The 21,523-nt window shown below is 40.2% G+C and overlaps 1 protein-coding gene across 2 annotated transcripts; it reads left to right on the top strand.

Moving 5' to 3' along the window:
* The first annotated feature begins 548 nt into the window (after window positions 1-548).
* On the top strand, window positions 549-21,391 carry LOC100690017 (plexin-C1). 2 transcript variants are annotated; one of them, XM_003445104.5, is made up of 16 exons: window positions 559-2,038; window positions 3,087-3,209; window positions 6,180-6,314; window positions 6,389-6,489; window positions 6,566-6,671; window positions 6,750-6,915; window positions 7,173-7,275; window positions 8,620-8,695; window positions 9,066-9,104; window positions 9,199-9,332; window positions 11,163-11,342; window positions 15,346-15,454; window positions 17,431-17,625; window positions 17,706-17,873; window positions 20,746-20,842; window positions 20,972-21,391. In XM_003445104.5, exons 1-16 carry the CDS (start codon window positions 1,034-1,036, stop codon window positions 21,025-21,027), a joined length of 2,793 nt encoding a protein of 930 aa, XP_003445152.2. In that variant the 5' UTR covers window positions 559-1,033; the 3' UTR covers window positions 21,028-21,391. The 2 variants fall into 2 exon arrangements, 1 of the variants encoding a protein (XP_003445152.2); XR_002056771.2 differs by lacking the exons at window positions 17,706-17,873; window positions 20,746-20,842; window positions 20,972-21,391 and adding an exon at window positions 12,587-12,692 and having other exon boundaries at window positions 549-2,038; window positions 17,431-17,564.
* The last annotated feature ends 132 nt before the right edge of the window (window positions 21,392-21,523 follow it).

Here is a 21,523-nt window from a genome sequence, read left to right as displayed (position 1 = left end):
TGGTGCACAACTACATTTTCTTCCTCTGAGTGGTGATTCCCTGTTGCTACGTGGGAGAGCAAGGGATCACTGAAGCTGTATGTGTGTGTGTGTGTGTGTGCATTCAGGTGTTGAATAAAAATGATTACATATTAAGATTTTGTCAGTACCCTTATTTCATTGTGTTACATCTGTGTGTGTTACAACTAACCCAGACTATGGGGTTAATTGTATCATTTCACTCTTTGTGTTTGAGACCACACCATGCAAGTACTAATTGTATTGCTGAGAAAATAGCTGTACTATTTAATAGGAGAGACATGTAAATAGTTTGCATTACATTTTGCATCCACTACTTTAAAAGAGCTCCAAAGCAACAAATGCCAGAAACAGGGGAGACCGGGTATAGTTGTAACTATTTCTGGCTATTGTACTCACAAGCACATATGCAGCGAAAGCCAAGAAATCATTATTGCTACAAGAATAAAACGCTGAACTACTTCCTGTTCACCGCAGGGGTACAAAGCGAAACTTTTTTTCGGAAATGAATGCCGCAGCAGACAGAGAGGGTGCTGCTCTTAAAAGGTTGCACACTTTTGACAGCTGCACATCAGAAAGAGGATGTGTCTTGTCTTCCTTATTTTTTTCTGACTTCATGGCACTGAGAGAGAGGCTGCTACTATTAACTTGTCTCTTAGATGATCGTTATGTTATTCAATGACTCTTTATAAAAATTCCTGTGTGTTTTCTCAAAACGTTGATTCTGTTCAGTGGGAGAAACTTGTGTTTTAATTGCACAGCATTTATAGAGCTGCCTATCTTACTTTAACTGCAAGCGTTAATAGCATAAATTAAAGCAGGATTTGTAATTTCTGACAGGATGTAAAAAAGCCGAACAGGCTTTGTTCTGACGTTTCGGAAGGCAGTATTCGTCTCAGCTTTTAGACCCACGCTGCGCTTTTACGCACAAGTCTTGAGACACCACGTCAGAGAGAGAGAGCAGAGAGCCGTGCCAGACTTCGCTGTGTAGAGGAAGTATTGCTGTAGATTCAAGATGATCCTGCTGCTCACTCTGCTTTCTGTTCTCTGCGGAGAACCGGGTTCGTGCCTGGAGGAGGATGGAGGCTTCACCTTTAATGGAGACATCCGTCAGTTCGCCGTAACCTCAAACACACTTTACGTCGCCACAAAGGAGAGGCTGTACCAGCTGAGCCACGACCTGAGTCTGATCAACAGTCTGACCCAGAGAGGAATCTTAAAGACCGGAAACCAGCAGGATGATGTCCAGTTTTACCGGGTTTCTGAGACAGCTGAGTGGAACGCAACTTTCAGCATCAACGTGTTGTTGCCTTTCACAAAGAATGACTCTCTGATCAGCTGCGGTGTGACTGACGATGACTGCGGTCACTGCGAGATTCTGGACCTGAAGAACATCTCCAGCCTTCTGTACAGGGAACACTTCCAGGTGGGACCTCTGAAGAACAGCAGCAGGTCTGTCAGCTTTCTGGTGGATGTGAAGAAGAAAACTCAGACTGACGCTTACATTCTGACTGCGATCCAACAAAACAAAGAACAGACTGAAAACAACAAGTGTGGCATTGATCAGCAGACTATCAACCTTCATGATACGGATAACAAACAGGGTGGAGGTATATTTTCTCCAACTGATGGAGCTTCAGGCGTACCTGGGATCAAAAGTAACGGTGATGTGGAGTTTGTTGACGGGTTTCAGATCAGTTCAACCATCTATCTGTTCTCCAACGTGCTCTCAGCTCGAACAAACAGAGTCCGTCTCATTTGGCTCGAAGGCGAAAAAAGTAAAACTGACACACTCAAGTCTCTGCGGGGCGCGACTCTCAGTGTCTCTAACGGTGAACGCAGCAGACTCGTGGCCTCCTCGGTCATCCCGGGGGAGCAGCCCGTGCTTTGGAGTGGCGTGTTCAGTATCGATGGAGGAGACACCGACACCGAGCTGATGGTGTTTGACATCAGCCCTGATAACAACAGGAACGCCGACAGAGATCCAGACTTCTACACCTCTGTGCCATCAGAAGCGACGGTGGGTCGCTGAATAACTTAAGTTTAATATTTTTAATGGTTATTTTTTGGGTTGGAACTGTTTCCACCTGTCACATTATTGTTTTCTTTGGTTAGTAGAAAGTAGTATTAAGTCATTGTTAAGTGGCATCAAAAAGACATAACAACTGTAAGATATATGCAGGAGCACAATCTACTCTATTATTAAATAAACAAATAAATAATTAAATGGTGGAACTAAAACAACAGCGACAAATTCAATAAATGAGACAAAATAATCCGTTAAAAGTTTTAAAAATATTTAGATTTTAGAAAATAGAAAAAATCTAGAGTCCCAGATTGTAAAAAATGATTTAAAAGTCATGACTGAATAAGGATTCTGAGGTATTTAAAGTACTGTGTTGTCTGCTGGTTCATGTGAAGATGAATGATGTTTGATTTATTAAAAACAATAAAGTATACAGAGCAGCCTAAGCCTTCTGTAGAGTTGGTGCTGTGCATTCATAGGACCTCATATTGATTCATTATCAGAATGTTAGTTTTCCCTACAAACTGTAAGTAAAAACCATGTTGCTGCAGCTGCGGACCAGCACAACTCTTTGGACTTAAGGAGCTGTGGATGGGAGATCATTCTGTTTAGACAAGATTTGTTGTGTGTGAAACTGCATCTAATTAGTATTCAATGAAGTAAATGTATATAAACAGAAATCATCTATAAAAACGTTTAGTTCTACTGATTCTTTAAGGGCCGATTTTTAAACTGTACACACTATGTAATCAAAAAAAGAAAAGAAAAAAACCCTAAAACAATACATGTGACATGTTGCCACATTATGTATTTCTTCATTTTCAACTGGCACTATAACGTATAAACTAACACGTTATTTTTTGACTTTAAATTCAAGACAAAAATACAAAGTGAATAAACAGAGGTCACTCTGATGGCACAACAACACAAGGCTTTTTTTAGACTTTGAGTAATGAGATGCTATTTATATATGAGGTACTTTCAGTACTTCTGCTGGTTAGTTTTTTGTAAATATCCGATCTGGTGGTTGCCTGTTTTTCAGCCAAAGATCCTGAAACCGAAGGCAGTGCTCTTCAGGCACAGCTACATGACCTCTGTGCTGGCAGTGAGGAAGAGAGGCTGGATGGTTTTCTTCATTGGGACAGGAGACGGGCAGCTCATTAAGGTGTGTATTAAGTAATAGATATCAGTTAATAGAAATACTTTCTAGAGATACTAGCAAGTATGTGATGGTCACGTAGCTAACACTGCCTTCTGCTAGGATTCTCCTCTGTCACTCATCATCCTCCACCTGCTTTCATATAGTTGACAAAAAAAACTATTCAGTAGAGATTCTGTATTGACAGCTCAATCACATCGTTAAAGAATCATATTGTGCTTGCTTGACACAATATTTACTATATTTACTAAAGTATTTTCTTTCAGGCTGCATTTACGCTCATGTATAAATTATGATAGTAGCTTAATGGCTTTAATGGATGGAGGGATGCAGCTTTCCTCTGCCACAGTCCCTTGCATTTTATTGTGATCTAATAAAGCCAAAGATTAACTGAGCTCTCTTGCCACTCCCACAAAGTTAGATAGAAACTACTGATGTCAGTTAGTGATGTGATTTTCAGCAGTTGAATCTCTGGCTCAGGGTAGCCACCCAAACAAGACAGACTACCCCGATTCACTGACACAGTTCACAAATGTGAAACAGTGAGCTCATATACAGCACAGTAGTCTTAGAAGCAGGTGAGTATCAGATCAAAGATCTATGTAGGAAGGTGAAGAAATCTTGAAACCACATCAAGGAAGTCTGGAACAATGTTAGTCAGTAAACCGAGGTGCAGAATGGTTCAATGAGAGGCATGATGAATAAATGAATATGAAGTACAATATAAAGTCCATAAGTGGGACTCTGAAAACTGCCAAACAAAGTCTCACAGCTCTGGCCATTAAGCTGAAGAAATAAACAATAAACGGTCTGTTCTCCAAAGCTCCAGTTCTGTTCTCTCAGCTACAACGAAATAATAACATGGGAACAGATGCACCCAGAACTGCAACTGAGTAATACTGGAAGTACTGGCTGAAGTCACTAGCAGCATTCCATGAAAGGCAAGCGAATACTTGCTCAGAAAAAAAAGGAAAAACCGGGTGAAAGCAGCTACTCCTGTTTGACAGAGCAGTGCACCAAGACTCTTAGACCAGGCAGACCACGCTGAGCACCGCTGCACTGACTACAAGAAAGCCTTCCACTCAGTGTCCCACACACAAACACTGGAGTGCTTGGCACTGTATCAGACTAACAGTGCACTAAGAACATTCATTCAACAAGGCCAACCCCAAAGGGAATCACTCATGTCACCATAAAGTTTAAAACATATCTAGGTGATGCACTGTACCTACTGCTGTTGCATAGACCTCAACCCTCTAAGCCAGTTTATCACAGAGAGCAGATATGGACATTAATTCAGGAGTGAAGAGATCATCAGTCACCTCCTGTACAATGAATGATTGCAAAGAGAGGGAAGGTGATGGAGTTGCCAGAAGGCAGAGAAGCAGACATACAGGATACAAGTACCTGGATATCCCACAGGTCAACAGGAACCATGACAAAGATGCACAAAGGTCAGCCACAGTCAAGTACCTCAAGTAGACAAGATATGTACTGAGCAACCAACTGAGTGGCAGAAAGAAAAACTAAGCAGTACATAGGCCCTGCCGGTCATTAGCCACCCAGATAGAATAATAAGCTGGCCATAGGAGGAGACTGATGCCACTGAAATCATCTCCCCTCAGATTCCCAGGCCTCTTGTAGAAGAGCCAATCTTGAGAAAGAACACAGACATACCACCCCACAGGGAGCTAGAGGGGGCTCTTATATACATTGTATATATCTGCTTAAAATTATTTTTGCATTACTTAAAATTGCTAATAATTTAATTTGTGTCTCATTTCCTCTATATTACCTGAAGTTACACAATACTTTAAATTCCTTACACTACTGTGTAATTGTCACAATGTGACCATTTCATTTAATTCTAGAGGAATTAGACGGAGTAAAGTGTAAAGTGTTATAAAGTGTTTTTCTCACCATTGTTAACTGGATGCTGGCAGACAGTAAATGTTTCTGATGACAGAACTGCTTTTCTGGTCACTATCTTGACTGATCCTGTTTAGAAATATGACACCATCACATCTGAGTGGGCCTCTGAAACGTTGCCATGATCTCAGGCATTCAGCGCCGCTACTGTTTGCTGCAGATATTTCTATTTTATTGCAAAACTGTTCTTTTCTGCTTCTTAGTCATTCTGCTTAATGTTATAGAGCATGGGTTCTTCTAAGGAAGCAGCATGGGTCATGAGTGCATTCATTTCTGTTCCTGGCTGAATACGAGAAGAGGAGGAGACAGATTTGCTGCACTCTGAGACATTACTTAATCGATCTGAGAGTTTAATGGAAGTGTTTGTTTCAGCATTTGAAATCCTGCCACGAGGCTCCATGTTAGCCTCAACATCATTTTTAACACCCAGACCTTTAGCATGAATACCAACTGTAATACTTTATTTGACTTAATTGCAATATAAAATGCTTGTCAGTTAAGGGTCATCATGGTCGCAGCATGACATTTGTGTTCATGCATGCAAAGAAAGTGCACTCATCACAAACAACAAAAGATGCCCGCTGTCTCAAATGATTTAATGTTATGTTATCTTCTTTTAAAAGGTACACTAAGGGTTTTTTAGGTAATTTAATAGAAAAAAAGAACGTTGTGCTCATCAGTATATGAGAAAGTGTGTAATTACATTTTCAACCAAAGCGATACATTCTTATGAACTTAGACATCATCCATTAAAAATACAGAGAAGGAGGCGTTTATTTGTGACAGCTAAACAACAAAAGGTGGTTATCAGGTAACATTATGCCAGTTAATTTAAATTAGCTTTGACTTTGACTCATACACTGAGCAACACAATGACAGTTGGAGGATGTGATGAAATTGGGCAGCAACAAAGCGTTCTCTAAAACAGCAGCAGTGTTTTCATTTTCTGTGCTGGTGTGACCCCTTTATTAATTTTAACTCAGCTTTCAAAGGAAGCAAATGAAATGTATAACAAACTTGGATAAATCTCCTTTTTCTTGTTGTTAGCTGTCTGTGGATCGGAACTATCACGCTGGCTGTCCCACGGTGCTCTACAGGACCAGTGATGACCGCAAAGTGTTTCCTAAATTACATCTGGATCCAGTGGATCAGAAACATGTGTATGTGCCATTTAGAAACCAGGTACTTATATTAGTTACAGATTATCTGAACGTCACGTGCATCTGTGCTGCATTTTACAGTGTTTGTCGTTCTAGGTGAAGCGAGTTCGTGTGTCGAATTGCAGCAAGTACACAAATCTGCAGCAGTGTTGGTCTGCACAGGATCCATACTGTGTGTGGTGTGGCTCTAAACGCAGGTCAGAGAAACAACATGTGTGGCTGACGTCTTCAAACAATTCTGAACTTGGTGATCATTTCTTTTTCTTCTTCTAGCTGCACATTTGAAGATGACTGCACAGATTCAGACTGGCTGTCCATTCCTGATGAGTCCCAACACAAAATGATTTCCCACAGAGTGGAAAAGGACACAAACGGACAGGTGCAGCTTACAAACACACTCAGGACTGTAATCATTTCTGGTTTTCAGTTATTCATCACTTTTTTTCTTCATTTTCAGATCTCAATAAAAGTCCGCACACACCTGACTGTGGGTGAAGAAGTGTCATCGAGGTTTGCCTGTCAGTTTCCTGGAAGGTCCGGCTCGATTTGTGCTTCGAATAACCCTCCTCCACAGTTCCCACAGTGCACCTGCATCCTGTCTGATCGTACACTTCCTGCTGATGGTTGGTGACTTTTCAGAAATAATTCCAGGAATTAAAAATACTTCACAGTAAAGGTTGTTTATTGATTTGCAACATTTGCCAAAATAAGAAAATCCACCCAGAAGTATTAACGACAGAGCCACTCTGACAGATGAAATACTCTTTATCAGCTGACAAATTCTACCTGTTTATTTTTATATATTAGTGCAGCTCATTCAGACATATCACTAATAACAGAGACACTGACATTCATCATAAGTTTTTTTTTAAATTTACAGGTCTTGATGTCACAGTAAAATTCAGACTTGGGACATCACCACTGTCAGAACGACTGAGGTTAAACGACTGCTCTAACATCAGTGGAGTGCTAAGTTTCGAGTTGTAAGTCCATCAATATCAGAAATAATTCAACGACTCACTGTGGACAGACTACACTGCATCTGATGTGATAAACAGATAAATCAGACAATCAGGTCGCAGTTAGAAATCAAAGAGAATGAAACCTTTGTGACCAAAGCTAGAAAAGTTCAATAATTGGATGAAATTGTATGAGATGTTGTTAGCGAGTGGTCTTTATTTTGGTGCAGTTTAGCCATCGTCAAGACAAAAACAAAGACTGGAGGTGTACAGAGATGAGTACAGAGCACTCGTAATGTGCTGTAGTCTGGAGTTTCCCCAAAGCTGAATCATCATCATTATTACATGTCGTTAGTCAGCACAGTAAGCTAACACAGCTTCCTAAATTCAGCCTTAGTTGGAACAACTTGGCGGAATCAGGTGTTTTCCTGTTATTCCTGCAGAATAACTCAGATTGAATGTTTCTGCAGTCCTCACTGAAGTGCACACCAAGACTAAAGCACACATGAGACTAAAATATAAGAAATTAATAAAAGTAATAAATGAGATATTAGATAAAATACGTGAAAAGTACGACTGTCGTCACACCCTCGATTCCTCGCCTGCCTGAATCCCACCAGACGTGTGAGCGCAGACACGTCTGCGAAAAAAGAATATAAAAAATCATCTGTGTAGGATACTTTTGGTAATTGATGTTTTTTAGGGTGCTGAATCCAAACAGGATCTCCATTTCATTCCATCATTCCTTACCTTTCGCTATGAACAAAATAAACCTGGACACCATCATCTGAGCTCCTCACACTGCCAAACCCACCGTACCCTCCCCCTCCTACTGACCACCCTCAATTCCTCGCATTTTCTGTGTGTCTTTCTCTTGAGTCAGAAATATCAAATTAATGTAAGAAATCATTATTGGAAATGGTGTTTTTACTCATGTACAGGATACCAGATTTTGTACGCTTAATTACAGTAAAAACACGAGTTTTGCAAGAAAACCTGACGAGATGGAATTTTTAAAATATGTTTCCCGGTTTCAATGAGTAAAAATCTATAAGAAACAAAATCCTATGCAGTTTTTTGGTTGCAGGCCTGTAATTCTTACCTAATGTCAGTTAAATATGACATCAATGAATTACAAAAACATTTGTTATAACAAAACCACAGCTGTATTTTATGCACAATGTGACATGATACTGTATCACGTCCGTATTTAGTCCCACACACAGAAAGTCGGATCACCTTAAATGACTGAAACAACTCAGTCAGAGTAAAAAGAAATCTGTTTTCCCGTCTCTTCTTCATGCTCATATTTTTTGTGATTACACCTTTTATTTTGTTCATCTCATCTCCAATATGTTTCCTGTCCAGGTGTCAGCAGTGTATCAAAGCTGGTTGTGGATGGAACAAAAACAGCTGTTCCTGGGCTAACCAAGGAAATACTGATGTACTAATGACTGATTTTATGGATTTTCATACTTCATACCAGTCTGTGTGCTACATTATTTTAAAGTCATCACTTTTAACATTCAGCAAGAAACATGGGATTGATGGTAGAAAATGAAACTATTAAACATACATTAGAGATGCTAAAGAACGATTTTTTTACTTAAAAAATGTTATTTAAGTGCTTATTGCTTCATCAGTACAATGATTTACATGTCTAGTTTATAAAAAAAAAATGGCAATACTTTTATTAGCAGTTTTCTGTTTATTCCTCTTTTTGAACTAAGCTAATGTTAGCCACAACAGGTCCTAGGTCAGTTCTGATAGATTACAGTGCTGTGCAGATGCTAAGTGCTGTATCCCTCCTGCAGGACAAAGTTTGCAAAGAGTTGGAGCCTGGGAAGAAATCTGTGAGTCTGATCCTCATTATCCCCATCCAGTAGAGGTTATGATGTCAGCAGAAGGAAATTAAACGACCTGATTATTTTTGTGTGTTACTGCCAGGGGCCAGAGATCTCCTCCATCACTCCCAATGTGGTGTCTTTCTATGGGAGTAACCATGCAGTGTTATCAGGTCAAAACCTTGGTTATGTGACACGAGTGAGGATCCAGACGCATGCTGAATGTACTCCAAAAGAGTGAGTCACTGTACAGATAACTAGAATGATGCTGAGAAATAACTAAATAAAGAGCAGATTTTAATCCAGGGGAACCACACATATTACAAACCAAAAATCAGTAATTATTGGTATAAACCAAAAGTCAATAATTTTATGACTTGAAAAAATGTTCTAAGACTTGTGACTTGACTTGGACTTTTACACCAGTGACTTGGGACTTGAACCTGTTTACTTGCTATATTACTCCAAATCTAAAATTTAATAGGCATATGATAACAGTGTGCACCATTCATTCATTCATTCTTACCACACTGCGTACTGTGTGCGTAGGCTGTGGCACAGCCAATCAAATTAACCAGATAAAACAAAACAAACAAACAAAAAAAACACTCAAACCAAAAATGCTGCCAAGAGTAATTTCTTTCAGGTACATAAACTACAACGTAGTCAACAAAAAACAAAATGCAATATGCAAAAAACATTCAAGAAGAGAATCGCAGACGGAGATGGAACAACTTCCAACTTTGTCCGACATTCGAAGTTGCATAAAGAATGGTGGTGCTTCTCTTTTGCTACGATGAGATAGCTGACTTCATCTTGCTAGCAAATGTTGTCCAGGCTACGTTGATGATACTGTTTGGCTTTCACGTGTGTGATATTTTTGTTATGCTATTTTAAATCCAATCCTACAAGCGCATCCAAGAATAACATGCAGCTTGTTATCTCAGAATTGTCTGTGGATGGTGAGCGGGGTCTGTTTCAGAAATTGGGTCCTGTACCTGAACTCAGGGAACACACACTCTGTCACTCAGACAGATACAGACACATATGTGCACAAAACAACTAGGCGGGAGAGAGAGGATATGCTAATCACACCGCACTTTACATTTGCTGCAATGGTTCTTTGTTTTCTCCTGTGGAAATCTCAGCAGTTTTTGTCTGAATAGGAAGTTCTGCTTTTGCAGTTTTCATTTAGAGGAAGATTATTCTTGCAGCTAAGTTTAATTGAGCTGTATTTTATAGAGGTGCAATTTCAGAATAACTTTGTGTATATTTTGTAAGTTCACGTGTTTCATCATGTGTTGAGATAAATGGTCAATTTTTTAACATATAATTGCAATTTTTTTCTTTTTTCTTTTAAAGACTTGAAAGGACTTGAATTTCAAAGTTTCACACTTGTGACTTTACTTGGACTTTACCAGTGACTTGATACTTGACTCGTGACTTGAGTATAAAGACTTCAGACTTACTTGTGACTTGCAAAACAATGACTTGGTCCCACCTCTGTTACAAACCTACATATTCTACAATTTGGGAATATGCGAGTTCTCACCCAGCACTTATCGATGCCAAAATAGTTAAAAATGAGTTTAAAAAACACTGATAAAGATTTCATTGACAACAAACATTCATTTTTACTGGACATGCTGATTTTTATTTATGTTTTTTGGCTTTGGAGCTTTTAGACTCAGGCTTGCAGAAATGAGGTCAAATGATGCACTGTTTGAAACGCAGATTGTTTGGTTTCTGAGTGTAAAACAGAAGGAGGAGAAATGTACTGTTGTCTGCACAGTAAGAAAAAAAACAGCAGTTCACAGCATGCAGTGAAATTCGCAGTGAAGTCTCCCATCACACAAAACAATAAAATAACTTAAGGATTGAAAATTAAGGTGCAAACAACGAAAGTAGTAAAAACCAAAAAAAAACACCAAACCTTTGTTATACAAGAAAAATTGTAAAAAAAAAATTGTTAAACAGATTATTTTCATTGCTGAGGAAAAGTTTTGTTTGTTTTCAGGTTTTCTGCATGTCATGATGATGTCACTGAGTCTGTGTGTCTTTGCTCAGGTCTCCTACTTGGGACAACGCTGGTGTCAGTCTGATGTTCCACATTCCCAGCACAGATATCAAAGGTGTGGTCCGTGTGTGTGTTATCCTAGAAGATGGTAGTTGCCATGGTGATGCCAACATCACTTACCGCTCATCGCCATCCTGCGGCAACATTACTCCAAGCAGCAGCTGGATGAGGTAAAATTAGTTTTGCACAATTTGTCAGTGGTAACTGCTTATCGTAGATACACAACTTCCAGCAGCCGAGGTTACAGAAAGTGTTTGAACTCAAACTTTGCTTAATGTCAGTTTCTTTGCAATTATGATTAAAAGAAACTTGTGCTGATAGTTGTTTTTGAGGAGGCCACCTTTAGCTAAATTCTAAAACTACTAGTTTTTAGTACCAAACTATCATATAGAACCAAATTAACAACTCCAGGGAAAACGTCCCTAGGGAATCCCCAGACGCCTTATGCTGGGCTTACACTGTGCGATTTTTGGCCCATTTTGAGCCGATTTTTCAGTCGTGCGACCGTTTTGGTGATCGGCCCGAGTTTGGACTTCATCGTGTGTCGTGCATCGTGTAGTATACGTGGGGTAACGAGAAGCGATTAACACCTCACGACCAGCTCCCGATCATCAATCGCTTCGTTGCGAGTATGTCACCGCAGCTTCTCACACTGCGCACGCGCAAACACATAAATGTCGGTGAAAAAGACGGAGTAGCACGGCAGTGCAGCGTGTAATCTGGACACAAGCGATGGAGGCACTTGTAGAACTTTGGCAAGCTCATCCGAGCCTTTTCGATGTGGCCTCACAAAATTATCACGACCACAACAACCGTGAAAATAGCTGGATGAACATTGCTGCTCAATCACAGCTGCCTGACCAATGTTTTTCATTAGCAATTTAGCAAAGTTCATGGTGGTGTGTGTCTGTGTGGGTGAAAGACAGAGAGGGAGAGCGAGCGAGAGATTTTCTGTTATAACCTTCATTTTTATGGACGCACAGTGTGAGCACTCAGGTTGCATCAGAGCATCGGGCCGTACAGTGTGAGACCCTGCATCGTGACCTACGAACTTATAGCCTCTGCGAGTCAATCGTGCAGTTTGAGCAGAAGCTGAATAACGCGACTGAAAAAAGTCGCAGTGTATGCCCAGCTTAAGGCCGTCCCTACCCTCATATCAGCCACAATAGCGAAGGTAGGACCAAACCATGACCCCCCACCCATATGTGCGCTGTCTCATTTAATGTGACATATGGAGCGCACTGTCTCTAAGAAATTATCTTCTGAGAAGTGCTATAACAAACCTGATTAATAAAAATCAAAATCATCTGCAGATCATTTTATTGGAGATTATGTATCGGAATTTCAGGAGCAGGACCACGCCTCCAAACACGCTCGTCTATAGATGACAACCTTCTGGCTGTCATCTACACAGGTTCCCCCAGTTCTGCAAGCTGTTCATTCACAGACACAGTGGACCACGACCTGCTGATCTCCCGCTTACATCACTGTGTGGAATTTCTGATTTGGCATTGTCATGGGTAAAATCATATCTTTCCGAAAGGAGTTTTTGTGTCAAACTGGGACTGGCCGCTTCCTCTGTGGCCGCTCTGCTTTGGGGTGTGCACCAGGGATCTATCCTTGGGCCATTATTTTTCTCGCTGTACTTACTCCCCCGATTTTTCGTAAACACAGAGTGTCATTTCATTTGTATGCCGATGACTGTCAGCTTTATTTACCTTTTAGTCATTTGGATACCTCCCCATGTCAATCATTGCTTGACTGTCTTAGTGATATTAAATTATGGATGGCAAATAATTTTTTGAATTTTAATGGTCGCAAAACGGAAGCAATTTTATATGGCCCGCATCGCTCTACTGATACCCCAGATGTTGATTTTGGTGATTTGACCTCTCATCTGAAAAGTTCAATCACTAATCTTGGTGTTAAACTTGATTCCGCGCTTACTTTTGAAGGTCATGTAAATGGGGTGGTAAAATCTGCTTTTTATCACCTCAGACGCCTGTCGAAGGTTAAGCCTTTCCTTTCCAAACCCAATTTGGAAACTCTTATTCATGCTTTTATCACCTCACGTCTGGACTATTGCAATTCCCTTTTAATCCGGTTGTTCAGTGATGACGTGACGAATCCTACTTCCGGGCCTAAAGTAGTCTGCGTTTAATATGGCTTTTGTGTTGTTAACATGTTTAATGTTTTGTATTTTCTTCTATTTAATCTCAAAAAGCTCCTAAAACAGTCAGTGATCACTGTTGACCTCCCTCGGCTTTTATTACTGCTAATCATTTATTTAAGCTCAGTTTTTAAAACCTTACGATGTAACTACAGCACAGCCCATGCAGCAGTATATGAATGACTAACCTCGTATTGTGGATGGATTATCTCACTTGTTCTCCTGGCTGAAGTTTAGTCCTTTTACAGCATCCTGCCATGCGATTACATTTGTTCCTGACCACCGAGAACACTCACGTTAACTTTTATCGAGTGGAAAAAAAGTTAGCTTGTTTATGTTATGCTAACATAGCTGTGTCGCTAGCGGTCACGTAGCACATCATTATATACCAGCTAGCCAAACTTCAGTAACCCTACAAACGTCACTGCTGTTTAGTTTTCTGTCTTCATTTATGTTGGAAGTTATAGCAGAGCTGTACGTTTGAATTTGTTTCCAAAACCCCGCAGTCAGGACATGCTATATTGTATTTAGATAGAAGCTAGCGAGCTAACTTCCTGCTAACTTCTAACTCCGTTAAATGTCATAAATTCCATTTTCATGGATGCCTGGATGTTAAACTCAATTGTTACACCTGGTAAAGCAGAACACTGATCATTTTATTAAAGATGAAAGACTTTAGACAGTTTTTCAACTCTCAGTAATGCCACAGTGATCGTTTGACCTGCAGCGGAGTTTAGGCCCAGACACGGCCAGTGACGTCAGACTGAACAACCGGATATGGGCCGGGTCGGGCACCTTGTCACGGCTGCAGTTAGTGCAAAATGCGGCGGCACGATTTTTAACCGGTAGTAGGAAATTCGATCACATCACTCCGGTTCTGGCTTCTTTGCATTGGCTTCCCATTGAATTTAGGGTTCGTTTTAAAGTCCTTTTATTGGTTTTTAAATCTTTAAATGGTCTGGCTCCTGTCTACTTATCTGATTTGCTGAAACCACGTTCCTCCTCGCTCGCTCCGTTCAGCTGAGCAGCTGTTGCTGTCGGTTCCTAAGTCGCGGCTGAAATGCAGAGGAGACCGAGCCTTTTCAATTGTGGCTCCGATGCTCTGGAATAACCTTCCCCTTCAAATTAGACTAGCGTCATCAGTGCAGGTCTTTAAGTCCAGACTGAAAACCTATTTTTATTCCCTGGCTTTTAACTCTGTAGGAAACTGACACCTTCTTATTTATTTTATTGTATGTAATGATTTTATCGTATTTTTAAATTGGTAGTTGTTTTAATCTGTGTTGTTCAGCACTTTGGACTGCCTTGTGTGTTCTTAAAGGGCTATACAAATAAACGATGATGATGATGATGATTCTCGTTTACGTGCCCCACCCTCCCTCCCTGCTTGTTCTCCATTCTTTAACTTCTTCACTTCTATTTAGTACACGGGGATCTGCCAGGTCAGGGAGCCATCACCAGTCCCCTTCGAGGCCTTCCCCAAACCACAGCTCAAGTCATGTTAAAGCATTCACTTTTACCTACTACAACGCTGTCAAGCCTAAAATTAGGACGTGGGCCCAGCTAGTGAAGTGGGGAGTCTTCCTGAGGCAGATAGTCAAGGTGGTGTTAATCATCCGAATCTAAAACTACATTAGTTTTATTTATTTATTACAAATATAACAGGTTAGCGGGAAAGAAAATAGACAGATGGTTATTTTTCTGGTCCATCAAACAATAAGCTTCTCGTTATTCTTCAGTGAGCTCCGCTGGCTTTCTGCTATAAGGCTGCAAATCTTTCTTCCATTCAGAAGTGATGCAGCATCGTGCCTCGGCATTTATCTTCTCTAGTAAACTCTTGAAGAATCCCACCGTGATCCTTTCTAAATTTGTTGTTTCAGTCCATCGGACACTTTGGTCTGCATCAGAACATGACAACTACGTCATCCAAGGATGACTCACTTCTCTGTGATCAAGTCTTTCATATTCTCTGCTCTGCATAAATGCTGCTCTGTGTTTGGCAGTGGGAAGAGGAAGCTCACACTCATGGGGTCACACCTGGAGGTTGCTGAAGGAGTGGTACACAACCACACCAAGCAGGACGTCAAGCTTCCCAGAAAAAGCAGCTATCAGGTCTGCAGACACACACAGTGTAAATGGGACTGTTTATTATAAACTGAATACATCAGTCTAACACTCTGCTCTGAGTTGATGGACTCACTAGCGTGGGAAACCCGGGAAACACTCGGTGAACAAAGTTTCAGAGAGATTATCTGTGACTGAAAGAGTAACCGATTGGCGTCTTTGTCTAGATGAACGATTAATTACAAAAGTGTTCATGTTAACAATGAGCTAACGTCAAAGTAGGTTTTCATGTTCCCGATCATTATCTCTTTAATGCACTCTGATATGACCTTTTCTGTTGAATATATGAATGAGGAAATGAAAGTGAGGGTCAGACAGATGGTTCAGTGCAGCAAGAAGGAAGAGGATTTTGGATTTACAGTCTGACATTTATTACAGATACAGTTTTAACACAACTTAAATGTAAATATTTCTAGTTTCTTAGTCAAGAATTTCTGAAGGCTCCATGCTTCCAGAAAGTATTCAGAGCGCTGCAGTTGTTCCAGCTTCATTCCAAAATGGATTCAATTCATTTTCCATTTAAAATTCTAGAAACATTACCCGAAAAAAGACTAAATGAAATAAATTTGCTTGGAATTCCTGCAAATTTATCAAAAACAAAAAGAAAACATGTAAGTATTCACAGCCTTTGCTCAGCACTTTGTTGAAGCACCTCTGGCAGCAATTACAGACCTAACTCTTTTAGATTATGATACTACAAGCTTGGCACAACTATTTTTGGGAAATTTCTCCCATTCTTTTTTGCAGAACCTCTCCAGCTCATCAGGTTGGATGATGAGGATCGGAGCACAGCCATTTTCAGAGAGGTTCAGTTGGGCATGGGCTCTAACTTGGGTCACCCAAGGACATTCACAGATTGTCCTGAAGCCACTCCTTTGTTATCCTGACTGTGTGCTTAGCATTGTTTTCCTGCCAAAAGATGAGCATTCCCCTCAGTCTGATGTCCAGAGTGCTCGGGTGCAGGTTCATCATCAAGGATGTCACTGTATATCGCTGCATTCATCTCATCTCAACCCTAACCAGTCTCCCAGTTAGAGCTGCTGAAAAACATCCCCACAGCATTATACTGCCACCACCATGCTTCACTGTAGGGATAGTATTGGGCAGGTGATGAGCAGTGCTGGTTTCCTACTGACGCTTCGCATTTAGGCCAAAGAGTTCTATCTTTGTTTTCATCAGATCAAAGAGTTTTGTTCTCATGGTCTGAAAGTTCTTCAGGTGCTGCAGAAATGATTGTCCTTCTGGAAAGTTCTCCTCCCTGACTGTGGCCCTTCTAACCCGACTCAGATTGGCCAGGCCGCCAGAACTAGGAAGTCCCGTGGTTCCATACAAGTGGCCAGCATCTTTGCTCATTGGGACCTTTTCTGTACCCTTCCCCACATTTGCACCTCTATACAATCCTGTCTCAGAGGTCTACATGCGCTCTGACATGCGCTGTCCACTATGGGACCTTATATAGACAGATGTGCACCTTTCTAAATCACATCGAACCAAGTGAATTTACCACAGGTGGACTTCGGTCGAGATGTAAAAACATCTGACAGATGATCTGATTTTGACTGAATCAAAATCAGATGACTGATTTTTAATGTCATGGAAAAGTCTGGGAATACTTATGTATATGTTATATTCTTAATTTAAAAAACTATATTTGGAAGAAGTTCAAATAACTATTATTTACTTTGTCACTATGGTACATTGTGTGTAGAATCTTGAGGTGAAAGTGAATTTAATCAATTTTGGAATAAGGAATAGCTGTTGGAATGTTTGGAATTAACATGACAAAATGTGGAACAAGTGAAGTGCTGTGAATACTTTCTGGATGCACTTTATGCTCGACAAAATAAGGTGACTTAAGCATTCCAATTCTTTTGGAAATGTGTTTGTGCAGTGCTTGGTTTATCTTGACATCTTCATCTGCTTGCTGTACTGTCCACACACTAAATACATTCTGCGTTATACAGTCAAACTCCTTGCAGAGTCTCACCTATGGCACACCTGCAGCTGAAAACACTTCGGGGATTTTTAGCAGCAGTGTGTCTTTGAAAGTAGCCAATCAAACCTTGGCCTGCTCCACAAACATCATTTACTATCCGGACCCTGAGTTTACCAGCTTCATGGGTGTAACAACAGGGGAAGATGTACGCATCACCATACAGGTAATGTTGCGTCTGTTGAAACAATCTACTAACATAATGACATCAGCTTACTAAAGGTCAGACTTCTGTTGTTGTTTCAGAAAAAGTCAGACAACCTGGAGATGTCAAAAGAAGAGTTATCAGTGTGGGGCGTTCAAGACAAACAGGAATACCCCTGTATCCTGGAGGCCAAAGAAACCAGTAAAGAGATGGATTCATTTATCTGTCGGATTAAAAGGCCGCCCAACACAGACTTTTACGAGTTAAAGGTAAATCTTTCTTTTAAGTCTGATTAATGTGATAATAGGTATAACATCACAAGATCTATATTAACTTACAAAGTCCTCAGGAGTACAGTCCTGTGCTAACAATTTACACCATAAATACATTTCTGATGTTTTCAAATTACTGTTTGTTTTTTTTTAAATTAAGCTTAAAACACAATTAGCAGAAGAAAAGATCAAATCAGCGCTATTTGCCTTTAAAAATGTCATGAAATGGCTGTGTGTGGAAGGCAGGAAAGGACCCAAATGCAGACTTGTAGGCAAAACTCAGAAAACACAGATTTATTTGCTGAATAAATAAACAATGCAAAACTAAACTGGGAAACCTAATGAACCAAACACATGGAGAATCACACAGCCATGAGGGTACAACACGACAAAAGGCAAAGGAAAACACAGGGTTTAAATACACGAGGGAGGGAATGAGAAACAGGAGGGAAACACAGCTGGGACTAATCAGACATAATGAGACAAAGGGAAGCAAAACTAGATACACAGGACAAGGACTATCAAAATAAAACAGGAAGCATGAGACATAAGCAGACTTGACACAGAGACGTGGAACATGGCAGGCTTAGAACCAAGCACACAACACACGGAGACTACATCAGGGGAACAAGAAAACTGAACTAAACCTTCACTAGAGACAAGACACCAGGAACACAGGGAAGGCTCAGAAACAGAACATGGAGCACAGAGACAACAGTAACTACCAGTGACAGGGAAACGTGACTGACTGGGAAGACAACTGACTTTAAAAAATACTGACACGATTCAAATGATGCATGTGCGTGAAGAAAACAAAAGAAGAAGCCAAAGAAAGCTGACGAAATGCTAACCAAGCTGAAAAAGGGATGGAGAGAGACAACGAGACAGACGGACACAAGCATGAAGACAGCACAGTGACCATGTACAGTGACCATCTCCCACAAAAACTAAAAATATTCAAAGCTAAAGTCAAAAGAAAAGTGAAAAAAGAACTAACTTGCATCAGTTATGCTATGAAAAGGAAATTTGGAGAAATTCAGGAAACGATTCATAAACAAACAGCAAAGCTAAACAAAATGCAGTGCTGGGTGACAGAATTAGGAAAATGGCACAAAGAAGCTAACGAGGCCTTTGTGATGTTGTTGAGCCAAACACAGCAGATGCAAGAAAAAATAACCAACCTTTAGCAAGATCGTGGAGAAGCAGCATCCACATATTTGGCATACCAAAAGAAACAGCCCATAGCAAAATAAGCATCCATTGGGAAGATTGGATAAAGAGATATAATGATGATGATATGATGATGCCTGCAAGTGACCTATGGAAGAGGGGGATCGCACTAGAAGCTTCAGGAGAGCAAGAGGCTAGGACGCTGAGAGAAACCGGAGCACCTCCAGGAAGGCAGCAGGTGAGGGCTGGCAACCTGAACGAAAACAGTACAACAAGTGAGGGAAAAACTAATGAGAATCAAGAGGAAAATATGACAAAGGACACTGACCCCCACCCACCCACTAATGGAGGGCCACAGGGAAAACAACATATTCTGACCCATACAAGAGAGTAAAAAAGAAAGACAAGTGAAGACTGAAATAAAGGGTGAGGTCAGTCTGCTAAACATAGTGGCTAAATACAGGCTTAGTACAAGTTTAAATTTAATAGACCAAAGAAGGGAGTACTAGGTTTTAGGATACTGGACTAGATCGTAGATGAAACCACTAACACGGTCTTTCAGCAGGTATAGTGACGGGCCAATTTGTACTTTCCCATCAACCCACCAACAGAAACTTAAGGAGGTTCAAAATGACCTTCCTATGGAAGTCACAGTATATATGCGTGTTGTGGTGCCTAGGGAAAACGTCTGAACTGTCGAAGCAGATACTTGGATATAAGATCCCCAGAAAAGGTAAAATACTGTAGCTTGGCTATCTGAAGGAAGGAGTTATAGAAAAGAAAGACTTTTAATCAAGATAATGTTGGCAGGACTGACGAAGGGTAAGATCTGACAAGAATCAATATTTCAAGATAACTGAAAACACAAAAACTAACACAGGGATTAAGACTAAGGAAAACAGCTGCTGGACAAATGGAAAAAACAATGGACAAGGTACAGAAAAACAGTAGCTACAACTGAAGACAGTCTAAGAGAGACTGGATAAAGGACTGAGTGACACAGGCACATTGCAAATTGTTGTATATGACGTTACAATTTTGATTATGTACACAGTCCAATGATTTTTTTTTTTTTTTTTTTTTTTAGTTCCAATTTTTTATGTCAGGTTTCGCTATTCGGCAGGCAGGGTGGGACAAAAAAGCAGGACTCAAAACTCACGAACGCAAACTTCAAAATAGCTTTATTGCTCAAAATGTGCTTTACAAAATAGCTCAGGTAAAACTGAAAATCAGTAACTCACACACTGGCCTCCAACAAGGGTCCATGGATCACACAGCTTGTGGGGAGAACACAATAAAGACCACGTGAAGACTGAAGTAATGAGACATAATAAGCAAAACTGAATATAATGTACATGGGACTATCAAAATAAAACAGGAAGCAAACGGTGAGACCAAAACTGAGAAACGTGAACCTGAAAAAACTAAACAGAGACACCGCTGGGAGGTAAATAAACACAGAGACAAGACTTACTTCCACAACAGGCGCTGAAGACAAGACACAGGGATGAAACTGGGACATGAAAGGAACAAACATAGTAAAACAAAAAACCATGAAACAGAAATAGAGATAACAATAGTTCTTTACAGTCATTTTCAAATTGATATATTTCCTTCAAAATAGTAGTAATAGAGGAAATACTGTGACCCATTGCTCTGGTGAGACTTCCCCTGTGAAATGTGTTTTTGTGTTTTCTAGATAAAGTATGGTGACAAGACAGTGAGCCTCAGTAATCCTGCACCACACCGTGTCTCTGCAATACTACTTTCCCTGCTGATACCCGGTGTTCTTGCTGGTAAGTTGGCTTTTTCTTCAAACCTGGAACCAATTTCTTAAAAACTCCTGAAAACCTTTTCTACTGCAAATTGATTCAAATGTTCTAGTTTTTCCACTCAGATCAAATCTGTTACTGTTTGTCTTTCAGTGTTGTTGGCCATCTATCTGTGGCGGAAGAGTCGCTCGGATAGGAATGGGTTTTGACCACCGATGCCCATCTCTGTATTCAAGTGATATTATATTTGAAGTCTTGATGTCTGTTTTTCCCCCCTTCAAAATTTGGCTCTTGCTATTTCTTGGGATTAATTTCTGTGTTGTTTAATTCAGGTGTATGTATTTTTTTAATTTTCAACAAATCTCAAGTTTCTGAATTTTGATTGATTGGCAACCTCATAATTCAGTCATAATTCAAGGCAGTTTACGATACTGTAGGTTGACGTTTTGTGTGCATTCCAGTTGTTGTATGTATTTATTGATTTAATGTTTTATACTTCACAGCATGCTTGAAAGGGGTTATTGATCTAAATCCCTTCTGGAATGCAAATAAAGGCTTTCCTTCAGTGTTGAATTATTTCGTTAAATCAGCGCGCTATTATGGATTTCCTACTCTTCTACTATTTCTACTTTCCTGATAGAGCTGTATCATATATGAAGTAAATATTGATATATGTCCAACAACATTTCTTTTCCATGAATGGAA

The sequence above is a fragment of the Oreochromis niloticus genome, linkage group LG17, assembly GCF_001858045.2.
Source record: "Oreochromis niloticus isolate F11D_XX linkage group LG17, O_niloticus_UMD_NMBU, whole genome shotgun sequence".
NCBI classification, from domain to species: domain Eukaryota; kingdom Metazoa; phylum Chordata; class Actinopteri; order Cichliformes; family Cichlidae; genus Oreochromis; species Oreochromis niloticus.
This window is presented reverse-complemented; position numbering and strand designations above follow the sequence as displayed.

Excerpts from the sequence above, each read along its gene's own strand:
- LOC100690017 (XM_003445104.5), top strand. The coding sequence starts at position 1,034 with ATGATCCTGCTGCTCACTCTGCTTTCTGTTCTCTGCGGAGAACCGGGT. Across the intron at positions 9,105-9,198 it reads TGGAGCCTGGGAAGAAATCT|GGGCCAGAGATCTCCTCCAT; the intron begins GTGAGTCTGATC and ends TGTTACTGCCAG. Across the intron at positions 11,343-15,345 it reads CCAAGCAGCAGCTGGATGAG|TGGGAAGAGGAAGCTCACAC; the intron begins GTAAAATTAGTT and ends TGTGTTTGGCAG.